Genomic DNA, 16,317 nt, shown 5'->3' on the forward strand with positions numbered 1-16,317 from the left:
GGCAGGAAGCCCTTCCGACCCCAGACGCACAGGGTGGGGGAGGACAGGGCTGGAACCTCTGACCAGCAAACGAGGCCAGGCCCCGCCTCCGCCCGCCCGCGCCCCCCGCCCGCCGCTCCCGCTCTGCAGTGCTCAGTCTCCAGCGCGCGCGGCTGCTAGCGGTCGCTGTGCCTTGGTGTCCCCAGCCAGTGCGACAGCGACGCCAGCAGGGACCCCCGACCCGTGGTCCCCCGAACCCCTGTCCACGGTGAGTGCTGTAACTCCTGCCCCGGTGCCGTCAGACTGCCGTCGGGGATTAACCTGCCTCCCACCCAGAGAGACAGACAGACAAATGCGACCGCCCCCTCGGGCTCAGGGCCCCTGGCTTCTACACTCCGCTCCCCATGGGGCTTGGGGATTGAAGACATCGGGGTAACGGGAAACTGAGGCCCTGGGGAAACTGAGGCCGCGCGTGCTCAGAGGGGCGGGGTCGCACGACAGGCATCCTAGGCTCTGAACGCCGAAGAGGACGCCCCGGGGTCCGCACTGCAAAACGCGGAGGAGGGTTGAAGGGCGGGACCTCACGACCCAGAGAGTGCCCACATGCGACCACAGTTCCCACGGTCGCCGGTCGCCGCTGCTGAGCCGCCAGGCTATAACCCCTCTTCCCAGTAGAGGCCGCTGACTGAAGCGGAGCTGGGGACCGAGCTGGGGACCTCGGAGACGCCCCGCGGGGCTTCTCTGAAGCCTTCCAAGCTGGCTGAATCCCATCAAGTTAGCGGGAGGAAAAGGGCCCCCAGCGCCCGTGTCTCTCCCACTTTCCGACGACTGTGAGACCCTTGCCCTCAAACCTAAAATTCCTGCCAGGGTAAGCTTTGTTCCTCCCTGATCGTCCAGGAATTCAGACCCCACCACTTTTTCTGGGGTGTTGACGTTGTGTGAGTGAGTGAGTGAGTGTGTGTGTGTGTGTGTGAGAGAGAGAGAGAGAGAAAGAGAGAGAGAGAGAGAGTCAGACAGAGACAGACACACGCGCGCGCGCGCACACACACACACACACACACACACCACACACACACACAGAGAAATATTACAACAAACAAGCTCCCATACTCCCCTCGGACCTCCTACCTTCCAGGGGGAGAAACCGCAATAGAACCGGGGAGGGTAGCCATAGTTCCCCCTCCCCATCACCAAAAACAGCCTACTGGGACCAATTCAACAGAGACAGGTAAGTAGCAGGTAAGGCTCCTGGGAAGAGTGGACCATTCTCTATCAGTAGGACATGGAGAGCATCCATCAGCTGCCTGCTGCTGACCTCTGGCCTGAGAAGCTCTAGTTCAGAGATCAAAGTGCAGATGCCCTGGCCCCCTCTGGGAAATCAGAGGAGAATAAAAGCCTGAGCAGCATGCTTAACTGGTGGACCAGATGAGCTGTGCTTGGCCACTGTCTCTCTCGAGGAGTGGAAGTTGATGGGGTTCTGAGGCCGGGGGAGATCTGGGAGTCCAGGAAGACTTGGGAAGGGTCTGAGGGATCAGGTGGGGACTGGCCAAGAAGAGGCGGGAAAGCAGAAAAGACCAAAGAAGAGATCCTGGGACGCCACCCTGTCACGTTAATCTGTCCCAGTTTCTAGAGGTCTGTAAGCCCTAAAGGTGCCTCCTCAGCACTCTAGGGTTTGCTAGGGCTTGAGAGCCTAGGAAGACCCCTCTAGCCCTCTCCTAAACTGCCCTGAAACTCTCTGCCTCACTGCCACCAGATCTTCAAATGGCTGGCTAGAAGGTGACAGTTTAGGATGGGAGTCCTGCGTTAAATCTTGCCTCTGTACAGCTTGCCCCAGCCACAGATAGGAACGAAGTGACTAGCTTTGGCTCAACCCCCAGTTCATATAGAAAGAGCTTCCAGGCTGGCTCTTCTTTTGCTTAGTGGACAGTTGGGAGCTATGACTCTGGCCCTAGTAACTGGATCTGAGCAGGGCTGTGGGCACATCCTGCCATACTACTATCCAAGCCCAGGAGGAACAACAGGGTCTGAGCTGTACCCACCAGAGAGACTGGGGTAAAAGGTGGGGGATTGAGGGGGTTGCGTCGCGCTTAGCTCACTGCTGCCCTCTACAGGTTGAGGGTTCCAGAAATTCATGGGTAGCGGTCAAATGCATGCGCATGCAGCTTCATGATGGTAGAGGTGAATGATGAGGTCCCTGGCTGAACCTATAAGAGGCCTCTTTGACAGGTGTCTCTCAGGGCCTGGGCTGGTGGGTCAGAGACGTCGTTAACAGCTGCTGAGAAGTGTTTCTGGGCATCAGGACGAGCCGACTCTTACAGAGACTGGCACTGGCATACCATACTGCTGTTAGCCTCATCCTAGCAACAGACTCGGGGTGGGGGGCACAGCTGAACCCAAGCTTAGGACACCACAGGACAATATAGTGTTTGCACAGCAGAGCCTTACATCCCAGGATACCACCTGCGGGGTGGTGACGCTGGGCAAATTCCCAAGCCCACACCTGTTTCCGTGTTTGAGGTAGGGCAGGGTTGTATCCCTTCCTTGGCTCCCATGCTTTCAGGTCACTTTCCTTCTGCGTCACATTTGTCTCTGGGACTGCGAGCCCCTGTAGCCCTGTCACACATAGATGCAGTTGGTGGTTGCCTTGGCAACAGCTCAGGAAGCAGCTGCTTTCCTGGCTTGGGGTGTAGGGGGAGCCGCTCCTCCCTTTAGTTAGGGAGGAACTGGGCCTCTGACACTTGGCCACCTGGGACCTCAGGATTGGCCGCGTGTGGCAAAAGCTTGCTGCCCCCCCCCCATCGGGGAGGAGGTTTGTGGGGCTTCCCCTTGGTCCGCATTCACATCTGCAGCTCTGGGGTCTCACCGGATAGGAGCTGGTTGGAGCAAAGGGGTCAGAATGCGGCACCCCCGAGGAGTGCTGGCCTGAGCCAGTGAGAATAGTGGAAATAGAGGTAAGATGGAGAGCTACTCACCACAGACAGACTCCTTGAAAGAAAGAACCTCTGCAATCTCCGACCACCACTGACTGAGACCCTGGGCCAGGAGCAGAACCTGCTGTGGCGTTCATTTCCTGTCTTATGAAATGGAAGCGACAGTCTCCCCTTGCTAGGACTAAAGAAACTGTGTCCTGTGGTGGATGGCAGGCAGGCACAGACTAGATATATATCTTGTTAATGTGACCAGTAAGACAGGGACCCCAAGGTGTGGGTCCTGTGTGACAGAGATGACCTGGATAGGAGATAGCGTTTCTCCAGAAAAAGAGGGAACCTCTCTGGGGTAGTGTGGGGAAGGACCAGGACCAGAAGTGGCTGTGTGGCCCAGAGTGGGGGATAACACGGGGGTGTTGCAAAAATGGATGGGAGACCACCGCATCCTAGGTACCACACTACCCTTCAGTTTGTAAGGGTAAGTGAGCAGCCCTTGCTGAAGGCTATGCAGATGTGGCTGCCACCAGCTCTTCCTCCCTATTGTGGGTAGATGGGGTCTGGGAACTCATCAAACGTAAGAGAAGCAGAGAGTCTTAGATGATCCTAAGCCTGACACCCCAACGAGAAGGCTGCCCTCCTGGTATTCTGTCTCAGAATTGCCACTGTGATCCCCGATGTCCCAGTCACCTACCAGGGCTACAGATGTGTTCAGTCCATACATTTCTTTTTTTTTTTAAATTTATTTATTATGTATACAATATTCTGTCTGTGTGTCTGCCTGCCAGCCAGAAGAGGGCACCAGACCTCATTACAGATGGTTGTGAGCCACCATGTGGTTGCTGGGAATTGAACTCAGGACCTTTGGAAGAGCAGGCAATGCTCTTAACCTCTGAGCCATCTCTCCAGCCCCAGTCCATACATTTCTATAGCAAACCTCAAGTTCAGAGTAGAATGGCAGAGGGGAGGCCATAGGATCAGGGTTAGCATCAGCCTGGGCCTGGACTCCATTTTCAGTTTGGAAGACCATTCTCCTAGAGATAACAGCCGGACTGCTTTGACAGGATGCAGCAGGATGGCTTGGTTGCCACAGCAACAGGCAAGCAACTGATTCAATGGACTAATAGGCAGAGAACTTGGGATGCAGCTGAACACTTCCAGCCTTCTCCAAATGGGACACGTGAACTTCATGCTCTTTTACCTGATTATGGGATGATAACTCTGTTTCAGGGGATACTGGCCCCTTACGTGTGTTGGATGTGTGTAAGGACTGTAGAGAAGCTCCCTCCTGGGCATTCTGACCTCAGGGACAGGTGCCAACCCTACCCTGGACTCATAGATTAGTGTCCTGCTTCGCTGTTTTATCCTCCTGTGTAGAAGACCTGGGTAGTATCTGTCCTGGCTCCTATTAGACAAGGGTGTTGGTGGGGACATTGGAGACAAGGGTGTTGGTGGGGACATTGGAGAGAGACACATTCTGTCCCACTGTCCTAGGTGGCTGGGGCTCAGTTGGGGTACCAGCTGTGGATGTGGGCGCAGAACACACCTGTCTCCACTGAGACCCCAGCAGCACTTTCCCATAGAGAACTAACTCTGTGCCTGGCTCCCATCTGCAGGTATCTGTCACCATATCCCAAGGCCACTGTACACGGGCACAGAGGCTATTAGGGCACTTGCCCAGTGCCTATGGACTGCTGCAGAGTCTGTAAAGTCCCCTCCAAGGATTCAGCACAATGCAGGGTGGTGTCAGGCCCACGGGTCTTTAGCCCCGCCCCCTGTTAGCATCAGCAATGCGGTGATAAAGCAATGGACAAACTGATGTGCTTGCTGCAGGTGGCTGCCATGTCAGCCTTGCTGGACATCAAGAGCAGTGTGCTCAGGCAGGTGCAGGTGTGTCCATCCTTCCGCCGGAAGACAGAGCAGGAACCTGAGAGCACAGGCGCAGACTCACAGGAGCCGCCCACAGGGGCCTGGTGGGTACCCTAGGGTTGACTTCGCAGGGTATGTATGCCCGGCCTCCCTCCACTAGCTGGCCTGCACACTTGTCCAGTGTCGATCCTCTTGAGTGGGAAGAGGTACCAAAGGGTCTGAGCTCAAGGCCAAAAACACTGTGGTTGTCCCTTGATCCACTCTCTCCACGGCTCCTTGAATCATGTTCTGATCCAAGCTTCCTTCTAGGAAACCTGGGGATGGTGTGGAGTTCTTCGCCCACATGCGCCTCATCCTGAAAAAGGGGGATGGCAGACAGGGCCTTCCATGCCCTGAGGTAAGGACTCCATTTCTGAATGGTCTAGGGACTGCTACTCAGCCCAGTCTACTGTTCTAGGTCCTATCTGGCCCTCCCCCCACCTCAAAGTTTTCACCTCTCTTCTTCCTTCGTCCAGCCAGCTAGAGGGTCTTGGGGCAGCTGCAGACTAAGGGGCCATTCCCTTCACTGACCTTCACTCTAACCCTCCCTCACAGGTTCTTTTGCGCAGTGGTTCCCCCGCCCCCGCTGAGCCTGTGGACTCCAACCGTGGCCTGAGAGCCCTGACCCAGGAGGAGGTAATGGGTGTCAGGCAGGAGTGTCCAAACCCAGGTCTGGTGATAGGTGGGTAGTGCAGTTGGGTGAGCAGGAGCAGAGGCGCTAAGGCTGGGGATCCACGCAGTAGCGGGAGCAGCTGCTTGGGGCTGGTGCACGGAAAGGGCAGCGCAGGGGCTGAGATACTCTGCTGAGGCGGGGAACTCAGAGTCTGTTTCCTGAAGGTGGAGATGCTCTACGAGGAGGCCTTATACACGGTCCTGCACCGGGCAGGCACCATGGGCCCTGACCAGGTAGATGACGAGGAGGTCTTGCTAAGCTACCTTCAGCAGGTGAGCAAGGCCCCACCCACCCACCCTGCCTCACTCTGGGGAGGACTGAGATGTGTGTGTGCACCTGTACACACACACACACACACACACACACACACACACACACCAATGTGCATTGGGAAATATCCACAGTGGGTGGAGACCTGGTTAGACATGTAGACACAGTTACAGAGGATGCAAGACAGATACACAGACATGATTAGAAAGGACCGGCTGGTACTCAGAGGAAGTCTGAGTAGCCAGCGAGTATGTTTCCTTCCCCGAGCTGTGCCCTGAATTGTCCTGTTCACCACAGCCCCATTTGTGCCAGGCCCTTACCTGCTCACTCCTCTGAATATGCAAACTGTAGCACCAGCTGGGCAGTGGCCCTCCACATGGCAGTACAGATGGACATTCACTCCTATGGACAGTTCTTGAGACTCCCAAGACAGTGCCAGCCTCTCCCCAGGCTCCTTCTTACCTACTCACCACCTACAGGTGTTTGGCACCAGTTCTGAAGAACACATGGAGGCCATCACACGTGTGAAGAAAGCCAAGGTGAGGTTATGCACCCCCAGGCAGGTGCTGGATGGCTGGAAGGGATGCCAGGGTGGCAGCAAAAGTGGGGACTGTAACATGCATGCTGAGGCTGCTTATTCCTATGAGGTCCCCCAGTACCCTTTTGTCCATAGGCTCCCACATATGCCCTGAAAGTCTCTGTCATGCGTGCCAAGAACCTTCTGGCTAAAGACCCCAATGGTGAGTGGGTATCTGGCAGGCCCTCTGAATGCCTGGCAACTGTGCGCAGTGGAGAACGTGAGGGCCAAGGACTGAGGCACCTGCTCCGTTTCAGGCTTCAGTGACCCATACTGCATGCTGGGCATCCTGCCGGCCTCAAGTGCCCCACAGGAGTCAAGTGGGCAGAAGGAGCAGCGCTTTGGCTTCCGCAAGGGCAGCAAGCGTAGCAGCCCACTGCCTGCCAAGTGTATCCAGGTCACTGAGGTCAAGAGCAGCACCCTGAATCCTGTCTGGAAGGAGCACTTCCTATTGTAAGGCTCCTACCCCGATGATAGCCAAATACCCCAAATGATGACCACTCATTGCTTCCCAGGCAGCTCTTAAGAAGGACTGGTAACACATCCACTGTCCAAGGGAATAACCAAAGGCCCACAGGCAGATGTTGTATCCCTGGGGCCACATAGCTGGTAGCAAGTGGAGATTAGGATGTGAGCCCAGCAGTCTGTGTGGAGAACATGACCACCACCAGTTGCTCCTGGATATCCCCCTGCCTCAACCCTGATCAGATGTAGCCTGGGAGTTTCATAGACATTTCTCTGTGTTCTCTGCAGTGAAATTGAGGATGTCAACACAGACCAGCTGCACCTGGACATCTGGTAGAGGACCCTGAGCTTGGCAGGGCGTGAAGGGGAGGGTCACACCCCTGGTTTGGGCAGGAATGAGGGCTGGGAACTCCAGTCACCCCATCTTCCACCTTTAGGGACCACGATGATGATGTATCCCTGGCGGAAGCATGCAGGAAACTGAATGAAGTTATTGGTCTGAAGGGCATGAGCAGGTATGGGGTGGGGGGAGTGGGGAGTCATAACCCTAGACCTGTGCATTCACTTTAGCTGCAGGGGTCAGTGGCTTTCCAGGACCACCAGAATGATACCACCTTGCTATCTTCCCTGTCCAGATACTTCAAACAGATTGTCAAGTCGGCCCGTGCAAATGGGACAGCAGGGCCCACCGAGGACCACACTGATGACTTCCTGGGATGCCTCAACATCCCTATCAGGGTGTGTGGGGAGGGATGGTGTGTATGGGTTACTAGGATTTTTGATGAGTGTGTGGGGATGCCCCAGAGCCCTTGGGCATCTCCAGTAGCAATGCCCTATGACCCCCATAGAGCACCCCACTCTCTTGGGGCTGGAGGAGGTGGGCTGCACCGGGCACCTACTCAGGAATGCTGAGTAGCATTCCCTTCTCCCCAGGGTCCCAGAGGGTATCTGGTTTTCTTTTGTCTTTAATGGGGTTTGAGAGCACCCTACCACTGAGCCCTTTGTGATTGTGTACGAGGGAGAAGGGGCGGAGTCTCGAGGTCTATACCTTCCCCCTCCCTCCTCTCAGGAGGTGCCCGTGGCAGGTGCTGACCGCTGGTTTAAGCTGGAACCCCGCTCTAGTGCCTCCCGTGTGCAAGGAGACTGCCACCTGGTCCTCAAGCTGATCACCACCCAGGTGGGAAGCTATGGGAGCCTGCACCCCTGCCTGCAGGGCTGAGGCAGAACTGATTACAGACCTCAGGTTCTTTCTTTCAGAGGGACACCGCTATGAGCCAGCGTGGACGCTTCGGCTTCCTGTCCTACCTGCTGCTCCTCAGCCGTGTGCTGCGGTTTGAGCACCGCGTAGAGGAGGTAGTGGGTGCCCCTAGGCTGCTGAGTAGAGAGTAAAGGGCCCGGAGCGAGGATGGAGTGGTTCTCTGGCCTCTGCCCACCCTGGCTTTCTTCTCCAGCCCAACTCCAGCAGCTGGCGTGGCGAGCTTAGTGGACCTGGGACCACAGTCCTTTGTCTGCATGGAGCCCAAAGCAATCTGTCACCCTTGCAGCTGGCAGTGCTGTGAGTAGGCAGGGTGGCCCCTGTGGGTAGAACCTTCTGAGAAGGCTGTAAGTGGGTGGAGTGGTGAGAAATGACAGTGCTGTGGGGGTGGGACCTGTTACATAGAGCAGACCACAAGCCTGGGCTCCTACAGGCACTGGCAAGTCAGTAGTCGCCACCATCAGATACGCACCCTGGACTACGGCTACCTGCTGGGGCTGCTGGAAGATATTCAGGCGCACTGGGAGGAGGCGCCTTCCCTACCCCAGGAGCAGGTGGGCATGGGCATGGCTACAGGTCTGTAGAGTTCGCTGGGAGCTAAGGGACAGATCTCATAGGGTTTGAAAACATGAGCTGTGTAATATGGGAGAGACAGCTGTGCAGTAAGGAGGTGGCGGTTGCAGCGGAGTAACTTTGGAAGGATGCCACGAAGGCACGAAGGGTCAGCCTGGGTGAGGGCAAAGCCTCTGCGGGGGCGAGTGTCTAAGCCGCAGGAGCAGGTGGGCGCTGACAGAATGGAGCAGATGAGACAGGAGCTCTAGGTGCAGTGAGGGCAGAGGGGCGGAAGCAGACAGTGGGACAGCTAGCTGGGAAGAGACCGGGCTAGCCACACGGAGCAGTGGTGTTTCCGTATCTTATGAGCAAAGCTGCCTTGGACCTTGTCCCTGTTTCGACTCTGAAGAACCGATTCCCCGCAGGAGGAGAGCCTAGCCGACAGCTTCTCTGCCTTCTCGGAGTTCGGGCTGAGGCTGCTGCGCCAGCTCCGAGATTACTTCCCTGCCACCAACAGCACGGCTGTGTATCGCTTGGGGCTGCTGCTGAAGTAGGTGTCACATAGCGGGACCAGGGGGCTGCAGGGCTGGGGGTCGGGGTGGCCTCCTCAGCTGATTGTCCTCATCAGGTGCCTCGAGAAGCTACAGCTCTTCCAGCCAGCCTTCGCCATCTGTCCCTTCGAGACCGAGCTCAACGTGGACATAGCCGCGGCCCTGAAGGTGTGTCTGGATCCATCTTGGCCCTCCCTCCCTTGGCCCCTGCCAGGGTCTGCTGCCCACAGCCACTTAATCTGACTCTTGCCTTCAATCCACTGTGTTGCTTTCCCGGCTGCTGCTACAGCGGGGCAACCGGGAGTGGTACGACCAGCTCCTGAACACCAAGAGTCCTCGAGAGCAGGTGTGAATCTGGATGGCATGGATTGGAGACACAGGGCATTGGGGGGCTCACTGGTCACTCCAAGCCTGGCTTTCTTGCAGCCTGGGCCGCAGCGCCTAGCGGGGCTTGTTGAGCTTGCAGACATCATCTACGAGGACTTGCAGTCCTGCTATGGGGTCTACGCCAGCCTCTTCCATGGGTAGGACCTTCCCTTGGATGATGGTGCCAGGCCAGAATGGGCTGGGTTGGGAGGGTAGGGCTGGCTGGTGGCAAACGGGTGTCTGAGACATGTCTTTTGCAGTATCCTTAAGGTGGACTTCTTCACCCTTACCTTCCGGCAGCTGGAACGTCTGGTGAGGGGGGAATCCCTCATCCTGGGTGCTTGTGGGAACTGGAGATCAGGGAGAAGTCCCTGGTTAAGAGGGTCCCTAGATTAACTTGGGAAGTTGCCTAACTCCACCATCTGAGGCAGGTGGCTGAGGAGGCATGGGTACTGACAGAGGAGCTGAGCCCCAAGATGAACCTAGAGGTGGCCTCGGGGCTCTTTGAGCTCTACCTGACCCTGGCAGATACCCAGCGCTTCTGGAGCTGCATCCCTGGACGGTGGGTACCCCACCTGGAACTGGTATCCCCTTAGCTCGGAACCTGGAGACCTCTGGGTGAAGGTATGTGAGTACCGATGGGCTCTGAGCGAGTGTTCACTGCAGGGAAAGCCGTTCGCTAGCCCTGGCTGGCATCCACACCCCGTTTCTGCCAGCCGTGAAGCTCTGGCTGCATGTGCTGAGGGACCAGGCCAAGTGGCGCCTGCAGGGAGCTGTGGATGTAGACACGGTGAGTGTGTGCTCAGTTGCATGGTGCTGGCTCATCCTGTACCCTTGCAACATCAGCCCCCTTCTGCCTTTGTAGCTGGAGCCTGTGGATGCTGCCTCTAAACACAGCAGCTCCGCAGCCACTGCCAGCCTCTGCCTCACTCACATCCAGGAGCTCTGGGTTCGCTTAGCCTGGCCTGACCCTGCCCAGGCTCAGGGACTAGGCACTCAGCTCAGCCAGGTACATGGACTAGGGATAGGTGGGGAGCAGATCTGGAGATGGGGCAGGGGCGGGCCCCACATTCCCAGCCCATCTCTGCTCCAGGCCATGTGTGAGGCTATCCTCTTCTACACGGAACTGCTGAGGAAGAAGGTGGACACCCAGCCCGGGGCTGCCGGTGAGGCAGTGAGTGAGCAGGTGAGTGGCTAAATGTCGGGTGAGGCCAGCAGGTGGCTGGGTGGGGTTACCCCCCTTCCCTTGACAGCTGCCCAGCCGCCCCTGGCTATCCCTTCCCAGCTCTGTGTGGTGCTCAACAACGTAGAGTTGGTACGCAGAGCCGCGGGACAGGCACTGAGAGGCCTGACGTGGCCAGAGGGGGCCAATGGGCTGGAGGGAGGGCTCCCCCGCCCTCTGCTCAGCTGCATGCAGGCCCTGGATGAAGATCTTCAGCGGGAAGCCCACACTGTGACAGCTCATCTGACTTCCAAGGTGGGCAGAGGGGTGGGGCCCGGGACTGGTACCTATGTGGGGACTGTTTCTGAATCCCTACGCTTGTTCTGAGCACCACCCCTCTCTCAGATGGTGGCAGACATCAGGAAGTATGTACAGCACATCAGCCTGTCCCCTGACTCCATTCAGAATGATGAGGTAAGTGAAGGGGATAGGCAGGTAGGGCGAAGGCCAGGGGCAGGCTGGAGTCCAGTTTGGCTCACCCCAAGGACTCCTGCCTACAGGCTGTAGCCCCACTCCTGAAGTACCTGGATGAGAAGCTGGCCTTGCTGAATGACTCGCTGGTGAAGGAGAACCTGAGCAGGTACCAGCTGGGTAGTGGGAGGTAGGTGGGGTGGTTGCTGGCCCAGGGAGTCACCCAGGTGGTGTTCCTCCAGGGTGCTGGAGGCCCTCTGGGAGCTGCTTCTGCAGGCCATTCTGCAGGCACTGAGTGCAAATAGAGATGTCTCTGCTGACTTCTATGGACGCTTCCACTTCACACTTGAGGTAGGGTCACAAGGAGCTCTGGGGTCCATCTCCCCAAGGCCCTCTCCCTGCTGCCCCTCTAGGACACTAAGCTTGCCGGGGTACACAACAGCTCCATTGGTAGCCCTACAGCCCAAATACCTTAGGACACCCTGTCCCCACAGCTGTCTGGCCTCAGGTGCTGGCATTTCCCAGGCTCCCTGGGGAAGTCTGAGGTGCCTCAGATTTGAGAAGTGGCTTTGCCTTGGCTCCTAAGACCCAGGGCTTCCTGAGCCCACAGGTCCTCAGCACAGGCCAGCCCTCTGACAAGCCCCTTTCCCTGTTGTAGGCTCTGGTCAGTTTCTTCCATGCTGAGGGCCAGGGGCTGCCCCTGGAGAACCTGAGGGATGGGAGCTACAAGGTAAGCTTTCGGGTGAGCTCAGCCTGCCGCCCTCAAGTAGACATCCTTGTGCAGGTGAAACCTGAGGTGGCTGCCCTGCCTGGGACCAGAGTTACTAGTGCCAGCTTCCTTTGCAGAGGCTGGAGGAAGAGCTGCGGCTTCACAAATGCTCCACCCGAGAGTGCATCGAGCAGTTTTACCTGGACAAGCTCAAACAGGTGGGACGACATGCCATTGTCTATCCGCAGGCCTGCCCTGAGACCTGGTTGCATTCACTGGATTTTTCCACTGGCCTTTCCCACAGAGGTCTCTGGAGCAGCACCGGTTTGGGCGTCTGACTGTCCGATGCCATTATGAAGCGGCTGAGCAGCGACTAGCTGTGGAGGTGCTGCACGCAGCCGATCTCCTGCCCTTGGATGCCAACGGTGAGGCGCAGCAGCAACGGGGGCGAGGGGTCAGGGAGACGGGTGGCTCACACTGTGTCTCCTAGGCCTGAGTGACCCCTTCGTGATTGTGGAGCTTGGCCCACCGCACCTCTTCCCACTGGTCCGCAGTCAGAGGACCCAAGTCAAAGCCCGGACATTGCACCCCGTGTATGACGAGCTCTTCCACTTGTGAGTGCCTGCCTGGCTTGCTGTGCCCCATGCCTGTACCATTTGGCTGCAGCAGGCTCCTGACTGCCCTGTCTATAGCTCTGTGCCTGCAGAGGCATGCCGCCGCCGCGGGGCCTGTGTGCTGTTCACGGTTATGGACCACGACTGGCTGTCCACCAATGACTTTGCTGGGGAGGCGGCCCTTGGCCTAGGTGGTGTCAGTGGCATCGCAAGGCCACACGTGGGAGGGGGCATGAGACCTGGGCAGCCCATCACACTACACCTGCGCAGGCCCAGAGCTCAGGGTGAGTGAGACTCTGTGGGGTTGAGGGAGGGGGGCCTGGCCCATACTGCCTTCCTCATGCCCACCCTCGTATCCACCTACAGTGAGGTCTGCACTGCGGATGCTGGAAGGTCGCTCCAACAAAGAGGCCCAGGAGTTTGTCAAGAAACTCAAGGAGCTGGAGAAGTGTATGGAGGCTGACCTCTGAGGACCCTGGTGGTCACAGCCTGGCCCTCCTCCCTTCCCTGTGGGGCCCCTCCCTCACCGTGTGACCTGCCTGCTCTGGTTGTACCCTGTGGCTTCTGTCTGGCTGTGTCTTTTGGTGTGCTGTGACCCCTTTGTGCCCCAGCATGCCCCACCTTGAATATGGGCAGTCAACTCAGAGGGACCTGGCCAGCATCTGCCCATGGACACAGAGCAGGATGGATGGATGGGACCTGATATGACAGCAAGGGTCATGTGCTCTCTGTGGACTCTGCCCGTAGAGGCCATTAGGTGGTATCTGGAGACATTTGTGGTCACAACTAGGGAGTGGCGAGTACGGGTCCCGGGGTGGAGGCCAATGTTGTTGTTCACACCCTTGTAACCATCAGTTAGCCTGAAGAGAAATGATTTGTGCCTCATGACGGCAGTGCCACCGGGGAAGCCTCACTGGGGAGGCTCTGCCCTGCACCCCCAGGATAGGTCTCCATGGCAGAGGCAAGGTCAGGGAACAAGTGGGAGGTTAGCAGCTGTCAGGGCCCCAGGCAAAGGGTGAGGGTCAGGGTTTCTCCCACCTGCAGCTTCTCTCTCCGGATCTAGATGCTCTACCCACAGCAGGTGAGCAAGGGGCCAGTTGAAGGTTCCTTGCGTTCTGGTCCCCACCTGGTTCCTGGGCCCAGGAGAGTTTCTCCCATAGCCACCACGAGGAAAGGGGCATTGCCCATGGGTGGAGATCAGGGTGAAGGGCTCTTGGCCAGCTAGTCAGATACCCTTTTACACATCTGTATGTGACCATACCAGACTTACCCCATAGCCCAGATCCACCCAGGCAGATGTCCCCAACCCTCAGCCAAGAACAAAGCAACAAAACTCATACTGGGAGGCTCCTTCTTGGCTTTATCAAGAGCTCCAAGGTAGGACTCCAAACAAGGCTGTCACAGAATTGTCCCAATAGGCCTGTCCATCCCCAAGTCCCACCGCCACATCTGGACTAACACACACCAGCTTCAATAATGTGTTTGCAACCTTCAGTCTCTCCGTGGTCTCTTGATTTCTTTCCAGAGTTCAGGGGAGTCTCTGGCCTAGCCTCTTCTTCTGTCTCTGCCTCTTGAGAGCAGCTGCTATCTCCTCCACTAGCACCAGCTCCTTGTTCCTCACACTCATCACCGGCCTCCCCAGAATCCTCACTGTCACTGTCGTCCTCAGACTCATCAATGTCATCCGTGTCCACAGGCAGCCTGGAAGGGAAGGGAGGTGTGTGCCATGGCACACACACGGGCCAGTACAAGGTTACTTGTCCTGTGACACTCAACCATAGAGGCCCTTAAGCAGGGGATGCTCTGGGCCCCACCACCTCCAGCAGGCAGCTGCTTTACACTTTAAAGCACCACCAGGCCTCGCTTAGAAAGCCATATCCACAAGGCAGGAGGGACTGGGTCAAGGCTCGTGGAGCACACTGGGCTTGAGCCACCACCCACAGGACCTACCAGGTACTAGTCACAGGCCTGTTGAGGTTTGCAAACTCTCTCCCGGAGTCCACATCAAAGGGATCTGAACATAGAGAGAAAGGTGACCTCTTAAGTGATTTCAGGGCAGAGCCAAACTGGTGGCTCCAGGCTCCAAAGGGCTTGGTTGGTTTCACAGCTTCCCGGGGGCTCCCAACCATCCCAGGCCTCACCGATCTCCTCCTCCTCGGGGGTGTCCTTGATGCTAGCCAAGTACCCCTGTTCGGCCTGCAGCACTTCCTCTGGGCCACGGCAGGCTGCGTACTTAGCCAGGAGCTGTCGGTTCAGGTCCAGGAAGCCCTTGCCCCACTTAAACTTCTGAAGCAAAATGACAGCAAGATCTGAAAAGCCTGGTAGGACAAAAACTAAAAATATACCTGGGACCCCTTTAGAGAGCACAATCATATCACCCCCTTCTTGCCTAGGAAGCTGCCACCACCTCTACAATTCCCAAGGTTCCTCTCATTTACTGAGAAAGAGTCCTACTATGCTAGTCCCTATGTCTTATGGGGTCTCCATCCGGGCCTCTCCTTGAGTTCTACATTCCCTTCAGATACTGAGGACAAAGACTCTTGGGGCAGTGCTGTCATGGCAGTGACGACCCATATTCCATCCCGGGAAGACAGCTGTCCATTTCGCCTCTACCTCTGATTCACAAGGTCAAAGCTGTATGTGGGGCACTGGGCCTGAAACCAAGGGCTGTTCTGATGGTCCCCAATACATTCTCCTCACATCCCCCTGCTCAGAATCTACCAGAAGAAACCACAGTCAGATCCCAGACCGCCAGGCCAGGCTTCTGTCAGTCTGACACTCACCTACAATGCAGAAAGCAGCGGCAAAAGCTTCCACGCAGGAAAGTCTGCAGGGCCGGCCATAGTTTACAGGGTTGGCAGCCAGGAGGTAAGGCAGGAGCCGCAAATGGCTCCCTCGCATCTTCCCAAAGGGTGTCTCATCCAGTCTGGCCCAGGAGCAGTCTATGACAGCGACCCCTGACTGTGCCACCAGCTGTCTGCCAGAGAGTGTAGGGGAGGTTCTGGGACCTCAAGTAAGACATGTCCTTGGAGACCGGCTTCACCACAGATGAGATGGTCTGGTATTTACAAACTACTATTGTAGAGTACACTACAACACTGACTCCCAAGCTTAGAGGCAGTGGCTGTGGGTAGCTGGACAATGTTTACTTAAATTTTTCTCCTAAGCTCTTCTACACTCGAAGCCTCGTTCTATGAAAAGGGTCAAGTTAGATATAACTCTGCCCATGTGAAAGGCGTGGACATCCAGGACCAAAAAGTAAGGCTTGAAGAAAATGACCTCCATAAGGGATAGTTTAACAAAGACAAGATACTGGGGGAGGCACTCCGATCCCTCCCCGGCCCCCCAGGCCTCTGGTGCCTACCTGTCTGCGGGAGACACGTACTGAGTGCCTACGGGGCTGAGCACCAGACCGCCAAATCTTTGGCCCAGGCGCAGGCAGCGTACCAGACCCAGGCGGGCCAGTTTACGGCCCGTGCAGCGCCGGGGGTCGCAGTGACCAAGCTCCCACATAGCCAGGGGACAAGGCAGCGCCGCCGGGCCCGATTCGTCCTGGCCCTCGGCCTCCTCGGGCTGCACGGATGCTGTAGGGAGAGAGAGAAGAGCGGATCCTCAGCGCCTGCTTCCCAGCCCGAAGCGCTGCTCCAATCGCACCAAACTCACCGCGCAGGGCAGCGCCCACCTCCTCAGCGAAAGCATCCAGAGAGCGGCCCGGGGGACGCCGAACCCTACCGCTCTCCGCCCTGGACCCCCGCGAAACCTTCCTGCGGCCCATAGCCCCAGAAAAACTCTCAGCCACAGGGTTTGTTCGTGCAGTGTGCGCGTGCGCGCTCGCGCAGCT

General features: G+C 57.2%; 2 protein-coding genes across 3 annotated transcripts; one reads left to right on the plus strand and one right to left on the minus strand.

Moving 5' to 3' along the window:
* Positions 1-150: 150 nt before the first annotated feature.
* Positions 151-13,970, plus strand: Baiap3 (BAI1 associated protein 3). 2 transcript variants are annotated; one of them, XM_085694765.2, is made up of 34 exons: positions 151-247; positions 4,737-4,876; positions 5,082-5,169; positions 5,367-5,447; positions 5,649-5,756; positions 6,234-6,293; positions 6,428-6,494; positions 6,589-6,784; positions 7,085-7,129; positions 7,234-7,311; positions 7,432-7,534; positions 7,866-7,973; positions 8,054-8,149; positions 8,248-8,351; positions 8,485-8,605; positions 9,029-9,153; positions 9,232-9,322; positions 9,444-9,500; positions 9,581-9,678; positions 9,781-9,832; positions 9,952-10,082; positions 10,187-10,310; positions 10,386-10,529; positions 10,614-10,706; positions 10,806-10,997; positions 11,088-11,156; positions 11,243-11,322; positions 11,396-11,504; positions 11,812-11,883; positions 12,000-12,080; positions 12,167-12,287; positions 12,353-12,476; positions 12,555-12,760; positions 12,843-13,970. In XM_085694765.2, exons 2-34 carry the CDS (start codon positions 4,746-4,748, stop codon positions 12,944-12,946), a joined length of 3,459 nt encoding a protein of 1,152 aa, XP_085550891.1. In that variant the 5' UTR covers positions 151-247; positions 4,737-4,745; the 3' UTR covers positions 12,947-13,970. The 2 variants fall into 2 exon arrangements, with proteins under 2 accessions (XP_085550891.1, XP_048292102.1); XM_048436145.3 differs by lacking the exon at positions 151-247 and adding an exon at positions 2,776-2,930.
* Positions 13,814-16,309, minus strand: Tsr3 (TSR3 ribosome maturation factor). Its single transcript, XM_048436151.3, is given in 7 exon segments — positions 13,814-14,023; positions 14,026-14,177; positions 14,427-14,490; positions 14,618-14,794; positions 15,260-15,453; positions 15,841-16,060; positions 16,140-16,309. Coding segments are annotated over 7 exon segments (975 nt in total). The 5' UTR covers positions 16,252-16,309; the 3' UTR covers positions 13,814-13,967.
* Between the last annotated feature and the right edge of the window lie 8 nt (positions 16,310-16,317).

The sequence above is a fragment of the Myodes glareolus genome, chromosome 9, assembly GCF_982192425.1.
Source record: "Myodes glareolus chromosome 9, mMyoGla1.1, whole genome shotgun sequence".
NCBI lineage: Eukaryota > Metazoa > Chordata > Mammalia > Rodentia > Cricetidae > Myodes > Myodes glareolus.

Excerpts from the sequence above, each read along its gene's own strand:
- Baiap3 (XM_085694765.2), top strand. The coding sequence starts at position 4,746 with ATGTCAGCCTTGCTGGACATCAAGAGCAGTGTGCTCAGGCAGGTGCAG. Across the intron at positions 7,535-7,865 it reads GCCTCAACATCCCTATCAGG|GAGGTGCCCGTGGCAGGTGC; the intron begins GTGTGTGGGGAG and ends CCCTCCTCTCAG. Across the intron at positions 11,884-11,999 it reads TGAGGGATGGGAGCTACAAG|AGGCTGGAGGAAGAGCTGCG; the intron begins GTAAGCTTTCGG and ends CTTCCTTTGCAG.